Raw genomic sequence first — 18,158 nt, 5'->3', positions numbered from 1 at the left:
TCCTCCCTGTCTTCCTCCCTCACGGACACATACTGGAAAGTGCTGTCACTGTCAGGACCAGGATCCAACTGAGATAATAATTTACCCCCAGATACTTTCTCACTACATGTGTAAGCTCAGGTGTTCACGCATACATGCACACACGCACACAGGCACACACACACAGACTCACACTCACACCAGTTTGATGAGAGCAGTATCCGGTATACATTGATCTGAGCGGGGCCAGTTCTCAGTCTCATCTCCATATGTTATGTACCGTGTGTGCGTGTGCGTGTGGTTGTGTGTGTGTGTAGTCATACTGCATGGCAGCCTCTTTCGAACATACACACACTTCCCAGCCCCCACTCATGCACCACATGTCAAGCACACTGTTGGAAGTATTGACTCCATGCGGGTATCATACTGTACATCCTGCTGACAGTAGGAGCTGTGGTTTCCGTTTTTCGTTGTGGGTGTGTAGTGACAATGATGATGCATTTTCTCTGCAAGTTCTGGCAAATGGTCCCCTATTTTGTGTCATTGTTTCTACATTTCCTACAAGTATGAATGATTCCTGTCATTATTGAAACAGTTGGATGGTAATGTTTACGAACATAACCCTTAGATTGTTTTGAAGCTCAGTGCAGGAAAACACACTCTGACTATCAAAGCATTACAGAGGCATTTTGCATTCCTAAGAAAAAATCGGCTCTGTTTTTCTGAATTGACAAGATTATTATATCAGAAATACAGTTTTCAAAGCAATACGATAGACCATCTCTCTCTCCCAAGATAAGCTGTCATTTAGCAAACTTTGAGAGTGTTTAATCTGTTTATAAATTGTATAACACTTACATGCCTCTATGTAAGAATAGATGGATGGGTGGATGGAACAATGTTTGGAGATAGTGACAGTGTGATCACACTTTCCCAACTGCCAAACAACGTGCCAAGGATTGTGGGAATTCATCACATTCCATCACTGCTGTCACTTAGCCTCTCACTCAGTCTCTCTCCCTCCCTCCCTCTATCCAAAGATAGATGGATCACAGCCTGTACTGGAACAGCTGTCAAGCCAGCGGCTCTCTCTCTCTTTCACACATAATGGCTTTATATATAGACACCAAGCAGATTACTTGTGATGTAACGTCCACTAAATTGGTGTCAAGAGGCCAGAATGTTGAACAAATGTCAAAAAGGTTGATGGCGCCAACACTCAACATCAACACCAGTAAAAATCCTGTATTCTTTTGAGCAGATGTTCTCTCTTTTGGCCATTTTACCAGGTTATTTATTTTACTTTTAAATCACAAGCATGAAAGCACAAACAGCTACATTAATGATATGGAGATTCCATGATGCTGTTGTGTGTTTGACACATTATATATTTATATATTTATATATATATATTTTTCTGTTGTTTTTATATAGATATATTTTATTGTACTATCCACTCCAGCAGCACAAGAACACTTTCCTAATGGACACTGACACATCACATCATTGCATTCCATTCCTGTATCTGTAAATATGTTCTCCGTATGTGATTTATGTATGTACGTCAGTGATGTGTTTAAGTGTATAAGCCACGGGATGATCTAAATTTCCCACGGGATTAAAAAAGTATCCATCTATCTATCTATCTATCTATCTTATAGCTGAGGTTTTAACTGTTGGGTTTTGGTTCCAGGGCGGTCAAGTAGTTTCTTGTAATGGAACAATGACAGCGCTCATACAGAGTGAACTGATGCAACTTGAGGCTTTTACAAGATATACACATAGTAGATACACATTGAGAGGAATACTTAGAGGACCAAAGTTGTGTTTGACGCTTATCTATAGATTAAGTTGTTTCTTCTTTCTACCTAATCATAATATGTATTCAGCTTAGTACCACTTTCTGTTTTGCATGAGCATCAGGAGCTGATGATTCCCTAGGAGTTTACCACCCTCTATTATACAGAATCATGGAGGTTGTCACATTAAAAAAGGTGGCAAATAACTATATTTATTTAAATACATAAAACGTATGTGTACTTTATTTATTCCACTGCGTTACTGGATACACAGAGTTACTGTGTACGTTGCTCTTTGCATGAAAAACAAGCATAACAAAATTGAAATCCTTACTGACTCGAAACATCTTCGATGTATTGGAGTTTTACTATCTGAATAAAAGATACAAATACTTCACCACTTCTACAGAAAGAGTGGTTTATTTATCTTGTGAAATTTAACTTTTTTTATTCACGATTATTGATCAAAAAGAATGTGCTGTTAGAAAAACTTATTGGATTTTTGAGGAAACCAAATGCAGCCAAAGCAGCAGTTGACGTTGGTTCGTCAGCTGTCCGAGAATCTTTGATTTGACCATGAAATATTTTCAACTTTTTCAAAGACGCCCGTTATCTCTCTGTGCAGCTACGGGCTGACTCTCCAGATACTCAGCTTTGTGATAAACCGAGGGGTTCAGTTAAACTTTAGGCGGTCAATAATTCTGCAGAGGCAATCTTTGTAAGCACATTTCCTAGCTCATTAACAAATAAATAGTCTCCTCCAAGGTTGAGGCCCCTTAGACCTCAGATGCGTTTCGATGGAGTCATCGTTCCCCCAACATGCGACCACAGTGATTTGTGATTAAAAAAACAGACTGAACCACAGTAGAGGGCTGAGGAAAATAAAACTACAGATTGAATGAGTATAAATGGTGATGTTTTTACTTTGCCTAATGAGAGAATGGCTTAAGCCACTGGAGAAGGATCAAATACTCTAAGATAGACAAAAAAGCTAAGTGTAAGAGCACCCATAAACAAGATTGTGCTTGCAAGAGTAAACATGTTAATGGTCTTGGTAAATAAGAAAATAATGCCATGTAGAAATCACTACAAATGCTTTCAGCCGCAAATTAGATTTAAAGCATCGAACCCCTCGGCTGCTGCTATGCTTTTGAAGTGGTAGCAGTATAATAAGTTAATATTAAGCTCTGTGGCTCTGGGTTTGGTATCTTCGCCTCTCAGCAAGAATTTGATGCTTTCACACCGCAGCAGAACTGACTGAAGCTCTTCTCAGGTTGCCATGTTTCCTCCCACACCAAAAGACATGAATGTTTTAGTACGTGTTCGGAGAACTTCTGTCCTTGCTCCGGGGCAAGACTGGAGTTGTCCCCGCGCAGGGACGTACTGTTGCCAGACTTGCCACCCACTGCTCCTAAACAGGACAGAGTTAAATCTAAAGGATATATTATAAGACATAACTTATTGGACAATAGCTCATGGTTAAGGAATTCTTTGGGAATTATGCCTTTTTCCTAGTTTTGGATACCGAAATATATATTTGTTGCATCTCTGTGCATTCAATAGAGAGATTGGTTCAGGGTGAATTTAGCCTAATTGTCCCAAAGACTGGAAGCACGGAGAAAACTGCTAGCCTCCATTAAAGGGGGGAATGTAAGATCTCCGCATTGGTCTTCTAATACCTCTCTTACACCACAATTAGCTTGTATATGCAGGTTTTGGCGTAGGTGTGGCTTTTTGGTTCGTGGAAAAGGGGCTCAAGTTGTTCAGCTAGCAAGTTAGCTAACAAAACATGTAGAATAAACTTCGCTAGCTGTTTCCCTCTGCTTCCAGAGGTTGTGCTAAGCTACGCTAAACATGTCACAGATGAGATTTCCTTGCAACTACATGAACCAAAGTTAGCATTGGCAAGTCTGGCCACTTGGTGTTGCCATGGTGACCGGCGAACCCTCCCTGGTACTTATAATTTCAGCCAACAAGGCCAGGGTTCTATTTAAATGAATGGAGAGAGAGAGAGAGTGATAGAGAGAGAGAGAAACAACTGTACTTTCACTGTCACTGGGAAAATAAACTGCATCAAAAGTTTGATGAATTTGCCTCAAAGTAAGTTTTACAGATACATACACACATCTGCACGCACGCACACACACGCGCGCACACACACTGACACACACACTGACACACACACTGTACTGGCTGCATGTTTACTCTCTCTGATAAAATCGACAGGAAGAGAAGACGTTAGAGAGATGACCGTTATGGGATCACAAAAAACAGCTGTGTGTGTGTGTGTGTGTGTGTGTGTGTGTGTGTGTGTGTGTGTGTGTGTGTGTGTGTGTGTGTGTGTGTGTGTGTGTGTGTGTGTGTGTGTGTGTGTGTGTGTGTGTGTGTGTGTGTGTGTGTGCTTTCAGTCGAAGTTTTCAGTTGAATAACAGGGGGAACAAGACTCTGTTTGTTGAATGCAGTCAAACACACAACCACACAGAGTGTAAATGGAAGAGATCCTTGTGATGACTAACTGCCACTTGTTGAATGATATTGCTGTTTGCCCTGTGGCCGGTGTGTGTTTGTGTGTGTATGTGTTTTGCAGAGTGTGAGTAAAAGGACTCCCTCTGTCTCACTCATATAGACTCTCTTTATCAAATACCTACATAAGCCATTTTCAGACATTACCTCCGGGTAAGATGTTGAGAGTACGGATACAGAGTTTACCCAGAGTCTGCCTCTGACACATGCACAACACATTGGGATTTTTTTTTACACCGACGCATTCACAACAGCATCAATTCCCGCAGCAGGCGAGAACTGGGTGCAGCAGACAGAGGCAGGAAGTGACTTATTATCTCCTTTGCATGATTTTGTTTAAAGCATCCCGGCACCGTCATCCGTTTTAATCACCGCACATTCTCTCAACGTCTTCGCCTGTCTTCTAAGTTTTGTTACCAGTAGACATTTGTTTCCTTTTAGTTTTTTAGTTTTTTGTGTCTGTCTTGTGGTAAAAGCGTCATCAATCCCCCCACTCGCTCTTTGTGAACTCATTGACTTCTCCTGGATTTCTACGGACATTATACTAGGAGGCCAGTCCGTAGAAATCGCGGAGCGTCTCACTTGGACAGCGTCTCACACTCCAGAGCAACTACGTGCGGATTCTAGTGCGTGTCTAAAAGCAGCTACACACACACACACACTCTCACCAAGCACCCTGACTGAATCCTAATTACATCCTATAGATCTGTTGCTGGGTAAATCAGCACAGCTTCAATGGTGTCAAATTCCTTCACGTTTCCCTTCAACATAGAAGAACAATACAGCATTTAATAGGACTCAAAGGCTGAACATTATAGAATGGAGGGAAGGGGGATGGAAAGAGGGAGAAGGAGGAGAAGACGAAGATAAATGAGGAGAAACCAAAGCCCATAAACCAGCCGTGGTGAAAACACCCTCATGGAAGCTGTTTTCTTTTTACAGTATTGATGCAGCGATCAAATTTGAGCACAGAGTGTTAATCAATCCCAGTTTCCGTCCGATTCAATCCACATAAAGCTCTGGGAGCTTTCAGCGGAACACATTAAGGCTGTGCACTCCTCTTTGGTGAACACAGGCCGATGTTGTCGTGTCCTGATTGGGATCTGCTTCACACAGAGGGAGAAAATGGATGTGCAAAAATGTCTCAAAAAAGTTAACTGCTACCTTACTCCTGCATCAATTTTCCCAGAGATAGTCTGCCCATCAAACATTGTGGATGGAAAGGTGACAACTCAGTGGATAAAATCTACTTCATGTCACATGTTCAATCCCACATGAACCACAACCCCGAGCTGTGTAGTGAGTTTAGTGTAGAGGCCACAGTCAAACTTGCACAACTAAGTCTAATAAGCAACCTACTGTATATTGTCACATTTGTCAGTGTTAGCATTTATTTTATTTTATTATTCATTTTAGGGTTTATTTCAGCTCATAAAAGCTTTGATGAGCTGTAATGAGCTATGACTGCTGACAGAAGGTATCAAAACCACATTGTATTCAGAGGATTGTTACCTAAACAATGAGGCGTATACAATGATTAGAGGATGAACAGAAAGACCGACAAATAGAGAAAGAGAGGGAGGACTGTCACAGAACTAAGTACAAGAGGAACGGTTCAGGAACAAGAGAGGATATGACGGAGAGAAGTACAGGAGGTGTACAGATAGTGAAGAGGAAACACACACACACACACACACGCATGTTCAAAAATGAATTGGAGCGTGTCGGAGCTGAGGGAGCGATTTGAAAAGAGAGAGAAAGGGCAGGACAGAGAAGCATTGTGGGACTCAGCTGCAGAGTGGCAATCGTTCAAATACACACACAAACACACACACACACACACACACTGTCACATAGGCACACAATAAATACACAGAATTACAACAACCACTCATACGAAATTATATGTCTTAAAAGTGTTAATTATGGTGATTAGGCCAGAGCTGCCGTTACTATTCAGTTTGCTCCACATACTGTGAGGTAAATTTACAGTATAATGTAAACATTGTAATATAATAGTTAATTGTCAACAAACGTAGATGCAAACTTGTTGTTTGTAGAATAAAATGAGGAATAATAAGATTTGACCAATGTTTTTCCACTGTTAAATCAATGCACCACTTTGTTTAAGTCAGTTGGATACAGAAATGACTGTCTTATTATTAACCTCTAAAAAAGCTATATTAATTATAGATAAAGTGAAAAATCATAACAAATAACCTTTTTGAGCATTTCAAAAACATATGCGACATAATTTTTTTACTGCTGCAGTTTTCACAACAGTCATCAGAGGTGTGACTTTAGTCTGACTTCTCACATTGGAAACTTTTAATGAATAAATGCCCTCGAGGCGGGGTGGGGGTGGCGGGTTGGGGGGATAATCAGGCTTCCATTAGATCACATTATGTATAAAAGATCAGCCAGAGTGTTATTAATTATCTTCTTGGCCTTATTAGGAAAATACATATCAGCCCCATGCACACTGAGGTGCACGTGCAGAAAGCTCCTGCTGATTCAGACACTAACACACTTCACAGACTCAGCTAAAACAAATGGCTTTTATCTGGTGCTGTGTGCTCTGGCAGGATTCCTAGAACTTTTCTCATGCCTGGCGGTGATATGAAACTAGGCCCAGGTTCTGTCTTTTGCCTGAACAGGGATCAGCAGCATTAAGAGAAATCTCCTGAGCAGCACTATGCCCCAATTAAAGGCTATTGTTGTCAACACGGGTGAATTAAGGTCTGTTTATTACAAGAGTTACTCATAGCACAAGCTTGTGTTTGCAGTTTTAGAGAAAATCTGAGTCATGCACCTACATCAATTGGAATATAGATTATACTCATTGCATTCAGGGTGTTTCATTTTATTATGTGTCCCTGCTCACACGGTGGAAAATACTTGTCCGCTCCTAGTCTTGGATTTCGATAATAATTTGAAATTGAAATAAAAAAGTGAGCAATGATACATTGCCCTTTTGCAAAGGGGAAAATATTAATACAAAGTAATTCATACTTTCATATTGTCAATGCGCCATAATTTTTTTAATACCTTTTTGTTACCATGCCCAGTTTCATATTTTTACGGCGTTGATGATGATATTCACATCGTTGCCCAAAGAAACCAATCATGCCTCTAATATTCTGAAAGTTGACTGTCAATAGACAATCTGTAACAGTACATTCACAAGCTTTATGATCTTTACAAAACTGATTGCCGTTATTCAAACGACTGATTTTGTTGGAAAATGCATTGTAACAGACATTGGACTTAACTCCTTTTCCTCCTCTACCCCTTTTGTTAATCCTCTCAGGTGGCCAAGGACGTGTCTATCCGTCTCCACAGTCAGTTGGACAGCGGGGAAAAGAAGAGGAGTCGTCTGGAGAAGGAGAACGAGGAGCTGAGGGTCCGACTGCAGGACCTGGAGGTCGCCAAACAGGTCCTGCAGCAGGAGATAGACAAGGTAGGATTAAATGATCCGAACTCTGGCCCGTGAAACTGCTGTTTGTCAGCGTTTGCTTGTGTCTTCTAAACCTCAGAGGTCATCCACTGTGGGGGCTCTTTAGTAGACCCTTCCTGTTGAAGCAGATGACTTGTACAAGTTGAGTTATTAGTGTCTTTATCTAGTTCGGAGCTAAGTGGACATTTCAGCTAACCACAGAGGCACGGGCAGATCCCTGTTTGGAGCCGTCGTCCTTTGGCCCTTTGAAAAAAACAGTGTTTACTGTGCTCACTTTGTGTGGGAGCCTCCGGAGAACCCATCTCTGTTCTCATCTCGTGTTGACGTTGTTTCTGCCTCTCTGCTGCCACTCCAGGGACATCTTTCTGTTCCAGGAAGCATAGCCAGCGAAGCGCTGCAATGAAAGACTTAAACTTGATGTGAGTGCCAAGCGGAAGTGAAAATAAACAAAAGAGAGTTGGCATTGTGCACTTTCTGAAAATGAAATAAATAAAAACAATTTGATCTTCGCTCTGAGCAAAGGGAGAATGACCTCGACAATGTGTCTTGAAGGCCATCGTCACAGCAGTCAAATCTAAAAAAAAAAAGGCTGAAATTGAGGCCTCGTCTTTGCATCCGTCCCCTTCTCTCTCTTTTTCTCTCTCTTGCTCCTGCTCATTATATCTTTTCCCTTATGTGTGATTGTCATGGCCCTGGCCCAGGTCTAGGTCCCTGTTGTGGGTCAGGCTCAGATGGATGGCTGGGTATCTGGCAGGGGATCTTTTCTTTTCTGGGTCTTTTCCAGCCTGACCTGACTGTGTTTCCCCCTTGGTACTATTGCAAGTTTGCTGTTTGTGGATGTGTAGTGGTCCCTGCAATCCTCAAAGGACAAGCAGTATAGATAATAGATGGATGGATGGTGGTTTGTGGCTGACTGGGACGCTGACTTTACAGCAGTAGACAGGCAGCTGCTTTGCCTAAGTAGAGTGGATGAGTGGAGAGTGTAAGAAAAATGCTTTGTTGCCTTTCTTGTTCGTCAGTGAGTGTGAAATGGGTGTTTGGCAGATGGGTGCTGCTTCACAGCGACATAGTTCTTCCACCTGACAGTGTTGATGAATTCGCCATTCAATTTTTCACTCCAACCATAACCTGTGGTCATGAGCTTTGGGTAGTGAAAAGAACGAGAGATTGTAGATCCGATCAGATCTTTCACATACTCCTTTAACTATGTTGTGTTTATGCTGAGTCTTATCTCAGACTCATTGCCAATAATCTAAGGGAGTAAAGTAGCTCCTTACTAATGTTAAAGTGCAACAATTTTATCATAGTGTTTTGCATCTGTGTTGTTGTAAAACTGTTATACCCTCTCTCATGAACGCTAAAAGCTACCATGACCGTGGAGAAGCACTCAGAGGCAAATTCAAAATGCAATGTTGGGGAAGTTTTCTGCATCATCATTGGAATCTGCTCGCTCTTTGCAGCGGATGCAACATAATTTTTAGCTTGGTGTCTCAATGTGTCAACAAAAGAGATGTGTACAAGGTTGTTTTTGACTTTGAATCAAAGGAACCAGATATTTTTAGGGTTGCCCTCATTTCTCCTCTTTTGTACTTGTGATTCAGCATCAATCCAAACTCCAACCTCAAGTTACTGATTGTCGATACACACCCAAATAACTTCTACAAATTTTCACTTTGCAACCCCGCCAACAAACCAGATATATTGAAGTAAAAGGTGCTGTGTGTGTACAAATGTGACCTCTATGAGTTCATGTATTTAGCCTGTTGAGTGACCAGATAACTTCCACGCTGAGTGTTACTCTGTGTGTTTGCTGACAGTCTGAGTAACATGGTTTCATAAGCTCTGTTTGCGTCGGTTGTGTTGAGTTACGCTAAACCTGCAGAGAGGGGAATTCTTCACATAGCTGATATGATTCAGGGAGTGTGTGTGTGTGTGTGTGTGTGTGTGTGTGTGTGTGTGTGTGTGTGTGTGTGTGTGTGTGTGTGTGTGTGCCCCTCCACACAGGAATGTCTCACTCATCTGTGTTCCTACCTTTTGATAATAATACAGTATAAACAGGAGAATTCAAGCACGAGTGACAAACTGAATAAGCAGAGATCAAATTACTAAAAGACACATAGACATTTCAGCTAAACTTGAGCATGGAGCAGATCAACAGACTGGACACAAAGGCCTTTAACCACACAGACAATGAAGCTTTTGGTGATTCACATATATAAAGGAGGTTTGTGAATTATTGATTGCGCGGTAGTGGCTGCAGCCTCCAGTCTGTACTGATATCGATGTTCTTTAAAAAGCAGAGCTATGCGGTGCGCTGGCTAAAACCTTTACTGTGCTGCTGAAGGCTCTTAGTGTTTTACTGCGAGCTGGAGACGGACCACTCTCCAAAACATTTTTATATTCAGAAAGATTATAAAAGATATTCATTGAGGAACAAAAACATAACCTCCTCGACACCGCTTTAACATCACATGATTTATAATTGTGTGTTGAGACACATTTGACCTTTATCCTCAAGTCTTTGAATATTTGAAAACAACATAGATCAGAGCACAAAAAACATTTTTGTTTTTATGACTTGCATTTTTGTTGATCTTAAAGATTGTGATGGAGAGATTTATTTTTAATTTTTATTGATGTTTGGGTTTGATTTGATGTTGGTTATGTGTTGCAATATGTGTTAGGAGTCTTTTATAATAAGGATTTGTGTTAATATTTCTCTGTTATTGAAGTACTGTATAGAGAATTTGCAGGGGCCACAGGAAGAGCCACGTTCGCAACAGAGTAGCGGATGGGGATCTAAACAAATCCTATTATATGGATATTGCACTTTCCAATAATGCGATTTTCATAGTATTTCAAGTAATTGTTCAGCCCTGTTATTGTTGTTTGTTTTGCATGTGTGCAGTGTTATCTTTGAAGCCATACGCTGGTGTTTTGTATCTATTCTTATCACACTCTCAGACCGACACACACACACACCTCTATTGTTTACCAAGTTGCAAGTGAAGAAACAATCAGCGCACTTACGTCGAATAGGGAGAAGGGAGACGTTCCCTCTCCCCTTAATGTTTTCTGTCCTTTCCTCCCATCCCTCCCTGACAGACTAACACCACCACCCCCTCCTCCACCCTCCCTCGTTCCCTAGGTCTGATTCCACCCATTTATTATCACCTTTCATTCTTTTCCGCCCTCCCTCTCTTCCCCCCTGCTGCTCCCATAGAGACGCAGAGGAATGCTGATATGGGGATTTTTTCCCCCTTTATCCCGTCTCTCCCTCCTCTCTTGCGATATCTCTCCCCCTGTCCGTCGCCTCCTCCTCCTCCTCCTCCTTTCTCCTGTCCTCCCCCTCTCTTATCCCTCTTGCCCTCCTCCATGTCAAAGCCTGTACTCCCTCTCTCACTCATACCTCTCCATTTTTGTCTCTCTCCCCTCCTCCTCTTCCTCTCCCATCTCTCTACGTCTCTGCTTCCATCCTCCCATCCCTCTCCACAGCCATTGCTGCGTTACAGCTGTTTGACCTTTGAATGAGACAAGGTCAGGTCTGATGAAGGCAGGAGCGGATTAGAGTTACTGAAGGATAGGGGTTAGAAGGTATAGATGGAGGGAAAGACAGGAACAGGGTCTCTGGAGGTTTATGGGGGGAGGATGGAGAGGGTGTATCTTTTCCAGGTGTTTTATCATCTCAAGGTGAGAAGGAAAGGATTGATTTCCGTGATAATGTGAGAGAGAATGTTAGAGGGCAAATAACAGAAGAGGAGGTTGATGTACAAAATTGTCATAACGTTTTGCAGACAGGAATTTTAGTTTTTCTATTTTTCTGTTCTTCAATCGGACAAAGTGCCTGATTGTCAGATCCCTTGTTTTTTTTTTATTGCTAGATTATCCACTTTAGGCCTTGTCCATGAAGAACAACACAGTGACATCCTCTTCATCGGCTGTGGAATAAAACAATCCCTTCACTTTTCCTCAAATCTTTGTGATTGTCACGTTAGAGAAAGAAATATCACACATTCACGTTTCGCTGCTCAAACTGTGTCAAGCAGAAGATCCATTGTTTGCTGCTGATGTGTTAACAGCTCGAGCTGCCGGTGCTATGTTCATTGATCAGCAGCAGAAGTTGACCGGAGAAGCTTTTGCTCCAGCTGTGGCCTCACTGCCTCAAGGTGACTAAACACAAAGGAGCAATGGAGAGATGGTTCGAAAGAGGCAAAGGTAGAGAGATGGAGGGGGGTCAAATGGCGAAATACTGGACGGTTGGTTGAACTAGAATAATTCCACTGAGGGAGAGGAAGGTGAAGACACTGGAGGAAAACAAAGAGATTAAACAAAGGGGAACAAAGAAGGGAGAGACTCGAAAGAGAAAGAGGTGAGCTATGCAGGGTAGGCGAGATAGAGTGAGAGAAAAGAGAGGTGGGGACTGTACCATGTAGGGTCTTGGTAGGAGAGCTAGAGCAGACGAGGGAAAAAGGGTTTAATTGGAAAAAATCCTGAGTGACTGCAGGCTGAAGAGAAATATGCAGCATGCTATTTACTGATATTTTTTCTCACTCCGTCGTTTCCCATTCTCTGGCTCTGCTCTCCCCTCCGCCTCCCTATCTCTCTCCCCCCCATCCCTCTCTCTCACCCCTCTCTCTCTCCTCTCAGCATGTGTTTAAATCTCTAGTTTCTCTTGAAGGTCATTCAAGAAGTTTCTAACTCTCTCTCTCTCTCTCTCTCTCTCTCTCTCTCTCTCTCTCTCTCTCTCTCTCTCTCTCTCTTTGATAAGGTCACTCTGTCGACTTGGGCACATATACATATATAAAATTGACACCTTAACGTTCCTTCTCCCTCTTTTACACAATCTTGCCATTAAGCTGCTGTGAACAACACACTTGACTCTCTGGTCTCTTCTTTCTGTGCAGCACTGGATGTGCACATGGCGATGGTATGGTCAACGTCACAGAGATTTTTGCGAGCAAACTTATTCATGACGGTTAAAAGTCAAGCACTTAATTCAGGCTGGGAATAATGATCACATCAGATCCCAAATCAGTCACTTACAGTTTTTTGTTTCAGGCGGCCACCACCCAACCCTCTAACCTAAGTCCTCATTGTGAATGATTAAATCATAAAATCTTAATTTTTAATTTTTTTTTCTTAATCTAAATAAACTATTGCAAACACAGTGGATGGCTAAACATGAAAGGTACACGTGCCCCTCTGCAGGCACCATTGTTTTAAACATTGTTCCCCTGTCCATCAAAGCTCTTGACACCATTGAGCTGAAATATGTGGATATTGCCACTGATCACTGTTTTATGTTGAACTACACGTACATTTATCTATGTAAATTAATGTGTGAGGGATGAATGTTTTGTACTGCAGACACAGTGATTCATATAAATTTGAATTTATAGTTCACTATTGAGGAAACACCTATTAAGAGAATAGTAAATAAGAAAATTAGTGATTTAGCCCAGGTAGCCTTTGTCTGTGTGTCTGTCTTTCTATATGGACTTTTACCCCCCTATTCTTTATAAAGCAGTCACTGCTGAAGGAAACTGTTCCCTGTTATTTCTGACTTTCAGGAAGTACTGCCCATTGTTTGGACTGAGTTGAGGGATGTGAGGAAAGGGTAGCTGGAGACTGTGAGTGTGTGTGTGTGTGTGTGTGTGTGTGTGTGTGTGTGTGTGTGTGTGCGGTTGCCTGCGCTAAAAGCAAAGACAGGGCGTTAGCCTGCAGTTTGTTCTTGTTCATCCTTTATTGACCTTTTATGTTTACTTCTTGTTGCATGTGTGCAAACTTTGCCCACATGCACACTGTTGAGCATATTACTGTATGTGTCATGCAAGTATGACGTCCTTCAGCATATCAGAGCAGAGAAAAGAGAGAGAGAGAGAAACAGGGAGACATTCAGGGTTAATGGAAGGTCAGTTTAGCTATAAAGTGACAGTTCAAGAGTAGAAACACCAGTTCATATTTAAGGCCTTAATTAATCCTTTAAGCCTTTGGCTCTTTTAGATAGGTTTTCCCCCCCTTTATTTATTATGGTACAATAAACTAATGTTTTGTCATGCTACATATTGTTAATGTCAGGATAGGAAAGGTTATTCAACTCTCATCATTCAGATTTAAAGCTTAAAATGTCCTGAATCTAGTTTAAAAGCGTTGGAGGTTTGTACATTCTTACATCATTTAATTCACTCCAAATCCTCTAATTTGAGAAGTCAGAACCAGCGTGTTTTGCCTACAAAAATTACTGAAGCATTTCAAGCCTCAGCTGGAATAGCTATCCTTTCTTTCTTGAACTCCCTATTAATGACTTGATACATTTCAGGAGCAAGGATGTTAAAGAAAGAGAGATACTGAGGGAGTTTAAGCTGTCCTTTTACTTTTTGGTAACCATGACCTGAAACATGGACAGGTGTTGTGGGAATGTTTCACTAGAGAACTAGAAAGAGAATATTGCCCCAAATACTGCAGAGTGCCCCTCCACTGTAAAAGACTCTGAGCGGATGATGAGAGGAGTTATAACTTATTTCATGATTACAGTGATTTAATTCAGCCGAACAGCAGCCAAGCAATCATTCACTGTCCAGTCCCCTTTTTTCCTCCCATATCTACTGCTCTGCAGCACGCAGGTCATGACACTTGTGTTATTTCCCCCGCGGTCCATCTGAGGATGGACAGGACGCAGTGAGAGTTGTAAGTTTTCTGCAGGGACATGAGTGCAGTTAAATGGGTCAGAGCATCAAGGCAGCCCTGGTTTAAACCCAGCTGTATCTGGGTCACAGTGATTGATTAGAGAGAAGATGGTCTTAGAAGAACGCAGAGAGAAGTCAGCCACGGAACACTCCACCATCACCACCACAACCACCACCACATCTCCACACCATACACAGGAACATTGTGTGTATCAGATGCGACACACAGAGGAAGAAAAGTTATTCATGTTTTGTGGTTTGAGAAAGAAGGAGCAAGAACCAGTGAATATTGGTGAAAAAGAAAGAGAGGGAGTGATGATGACAGCAGGAGTGAGAGAACAGTGATCACTGGGAGGGAGGGTGATAACGTTTAGACTGAGGAAAAGCTTGGCTAAACTGGAGATGGAATAAGAGAGATAGAAGGAGGAAGAAAACAAAAAGGACAGATGAGAAAATAAGGAGTGAAGAATAATAACAACCAAAGAGGGAACAGATTTAGAATGAGGCGTCTGTACATGTATAGACAGAAAAAAGGAGAGTAAGGGAAATGTAGTTTAAGGAAAAAGAAATTGTGAAAAGATAATAAAGGGAAGGCTATTCCCAAAAGAAATTGGCAAAGAAGAAACAGTGACATTAATGTAGATAGTGGGAGTGGAAAAAAAAATGGCTGGCGACAAATGAAATAAAGAAAGAAAAAGAGAGGGAGGACAAAGGGAATTTTGCCTTCAGGGTTTGTGAGTTGAATGGAGCTTCACTGGTACCAGTGGGACAGACAGAGGACACACGCACAAGCACACACACACACACCTACACTCACACGCACAGTACACATAACACAGAGAGAGTGAGCAGTGCAAGGCCAATCCCAGTACAGTGCCAAAGGAATGAAGTCATTTTTATATTGTGACAGTAACAAGCAGACTTGGAATTTTAAATTCATTTTTTTCCCAAACAGAAAATATCTATAATGATAAGAAAATATAGATGATTTTATATTGAACCATGGTAGCTTGTTAAATCTTGTTTCGTCCTCGAGCTTGAGTTCTAATGGCTCAATTAACTCACAGTTTGTGGTCAAGGACACGGGAACATCACCATCAAAATGAACCAGTATAAACTGCAGGTAGAAGTCACCCACCCACCACTTTGACCTCTGGGCCCTGTGTTTACAACAGTGTGTCGCTGTTTACTGCAGCACTCTCTGCTGTAGAGACTAACCTCTCACATCAACTCCCTGCCATCAAATCTGTGAGTCTCTCTACTCTCTCGTATTTGCTCAGTGGAAGAATGGAGTCTACAGAACGCCTCTTCAGCATGATGATGCTTTTACACACAGATGATTAGCGACATGTAGTTTTCTCTGCCTCACAGAAACAGTGGAACATCTCATACGGGAGTCGGAGGGGGTGAGGAGGCAATTTCATGCCTCAGCAGAGGCAACATGAGTCTGTCAGAGATGCCCCGCGTTCTGAAGGGCGGAGTGCTGGTGTCACTGATGGAGACACTGGGAGGTGACTGGGGAGTAATAACACTGTAAAGACGTGAGAGGGAAGGGTGGGACCTGGGGATTAGGGGGCAGAAAGAAAGGAAGAGGGAGGGAGGATGGGTTAAAAGAAGAGTTGAGAGAGAGATGAATGTGAAGTGATACAAAACCCTGCTGCAGGGAGGAGATCCTGCTGGAGAACAGCCCACCGCTCACTGCGTCTGACATTTAAAGTGGATTTAAACATAGAACAGGATGATTTGTTCGCACAGAGAAAAGAAGCAAATATTCAGAACAGAAAAAGAAACAGAACTTCTAAGCTTATTCAAAGTGCTGACCTTGGACTTCAGAAGACTTCACATGAGTGCTAAGGCATCCAACCAAAATCAGTCTTAAAAGTTCCTCTTGACAGATGTAACCCTATCTTTTGCTGAAGCATCATGCCATTAGGAGAACTACATGTCTGCATGCTTTTATATTTAATGAAACTTAAAATTGGTGAATTTTGTCAACATGAGTATTCACAGGAACTAAAGCAGTACTCTCGGTCCACTGTGATTCATTGCTAGAAAATGTCAAAAATAATTGTTTCTGCAGCAGGTGGATTAAAAGTGTCCTTGTTTTGAATGAGCAGTTCTTTCGGTGGTACCCTCCAACATATAACTGTAGGTCCATGCAGGACAAGGGGGGGGGGGGGGAAGCAGTGCAGAAACATGACCCAGCAGGTGGGGGGAGGGACGTCTTAGAGCAGATGGATGTTCTCGACCTCACACACAGATTTAAAAGGTTTACAGCTGTTAAAAGCTGGAGAGCAGATTATCTCACCTGTTGGGACCAAACTGAAGAGGTTCCTCTGTGGTCTCTGTGGGACCATTATTGGTGGAGACCTCACACACGCACACGCACACACACACACACACACACACACACACACACACACACACACACACACACACACACACTCGCACTCCCCCACACACATTATAGCACACGAAGAAGAGTAAAGCGCGTTATGCAACTGAAAGGGATCAGAGTTAGATCTATCTATCGTGTGTGTGTGTGTGTTGCTTCAGTCAGTGATGCAGAGCAGCACCCAGCTCATGAATTATAAATTAATCAAATGTCAGTGATGTCAGTGGGAATCTGCATTAAACTGCTACTGTACACAGGGTCCTCTGTCTGAGAGCAGCTACTACACTGTTACAGTAGAAGTGAGGTCTGTGTTCATGCTGCCTCTGTCTGTATCTGGTGTCGAGCTGTGGTTCGATAGGCATTTCATAACATTTTCCACGTTAATTTAATTTAAACACAAACAAGACAGTAGTTGCAGAAAGAACCAGCATTTTTCACATAGTGCTTTTTTTGCACAGGACACATTTTGACATCTCACAGTCGTGGCTGTTTTGGGATAATGGCACAGAATGAAAGGCAAAGGGATCTCCAAAACAACACACACTGACTGACTGACTGAGAGTCTAGAGGCTAATTCTGAGCGAATACAAACTGACATCACCTACTGCACAGATGTGGGAGAGGAGTAACACTGCTACTTCAATTCTGAAAATCAATCAAATGAACCAATCAAATCCTCCACCACACTAATGCCCACTGTAGGGGATTCTGGAGGGGAACAGCCCTTCATTTCTAAAGAGCCCTCTTTGGTAAAGTTGCACTTTAAAAACAGTAAACTTCACTTGCATTCTGTCTGCTCTCATTCGGGTTAATCACGTTGTGTTGAAAACGCAGGCGGATGATCTTTCTCTTTAGATCTTTCTGTGCAGTTATGGATTTGAGCTCATGCGTTGATCCCATTCACTGTCAGTGATATTTATGAATAGTGTCACATGTATGAATCCTCTCAGATCCGTGTTAGTCAGGCCTGTCTGCGGTTGCTCTGCTGATGGTCACTCAGTGTCGGGCAGAAGAGGTGAGGAGGCCGGAGGCAGACAGAGCCAAATCAATAAAGGCTTTTAACTTTTTCCAACAGACTATTTAATGGCTTCACATTTTGCTTATTTAAAACCCGAAAAAGGGACTGTCGGTCCCTTTTTAAAGTTGGTTCTGTCTGAAGTCGCGGTGCTTATGTATTCTGGTGGACAGGTGCAGCAGGGCTTATTTTTATTTCCATGCGGCTCAACTCATCTCTGAAATCAAATGAGACAAAACGTAGATATTGCATTGATTTACATTTTAATACCGTGTGGATGATGGATGGAGTAAACTGGATGTGG

At 42.1% G+C, this 18,158-nt stretch overlaps 1 protein-coding gene across 1 annotated transcript in view; it reads left to right on the top strand.

The window, feature by feature from the left end:
- The window catches only part of soga1 (suppressor of glucose, autophagy associated 1), an 88,197-nt gene that overhangs the window by 11,275 nt on the left and 58,764 nt on the right, over window positions 1-18,158 (top strand). Inside the window, exon 4 of the mRNA XM_053424554.1 lies at window positions 7,612-7,761. Coding sequence (XP_053280529.1) covers window positions 7,612-7,761 — 150 coding nt within the window. The remainder of the gene's footprint in view (window positions 1-7,611; window positions 7,762-18,158) is intronic.

The sequence above is a fragment of the Pleuronectes platessa genome, chromosome 6 (assembly GCF_947347685.1).
Source record: "Pleuronectes platessa chromosome 6, fPlePla1.1, whole genome shotgun sequence".
NCBI lineage: Eukaryota > Metazoa > Chordata > Actinopteri > Pleuronectiformes > Pleuronectidae > Pleuronectes > Pleuronectes platessa.
Note: the sequence above shows the minus strand (reverse complement) of the source record. Positions and strands in the feature narration are given on the sequence as shown.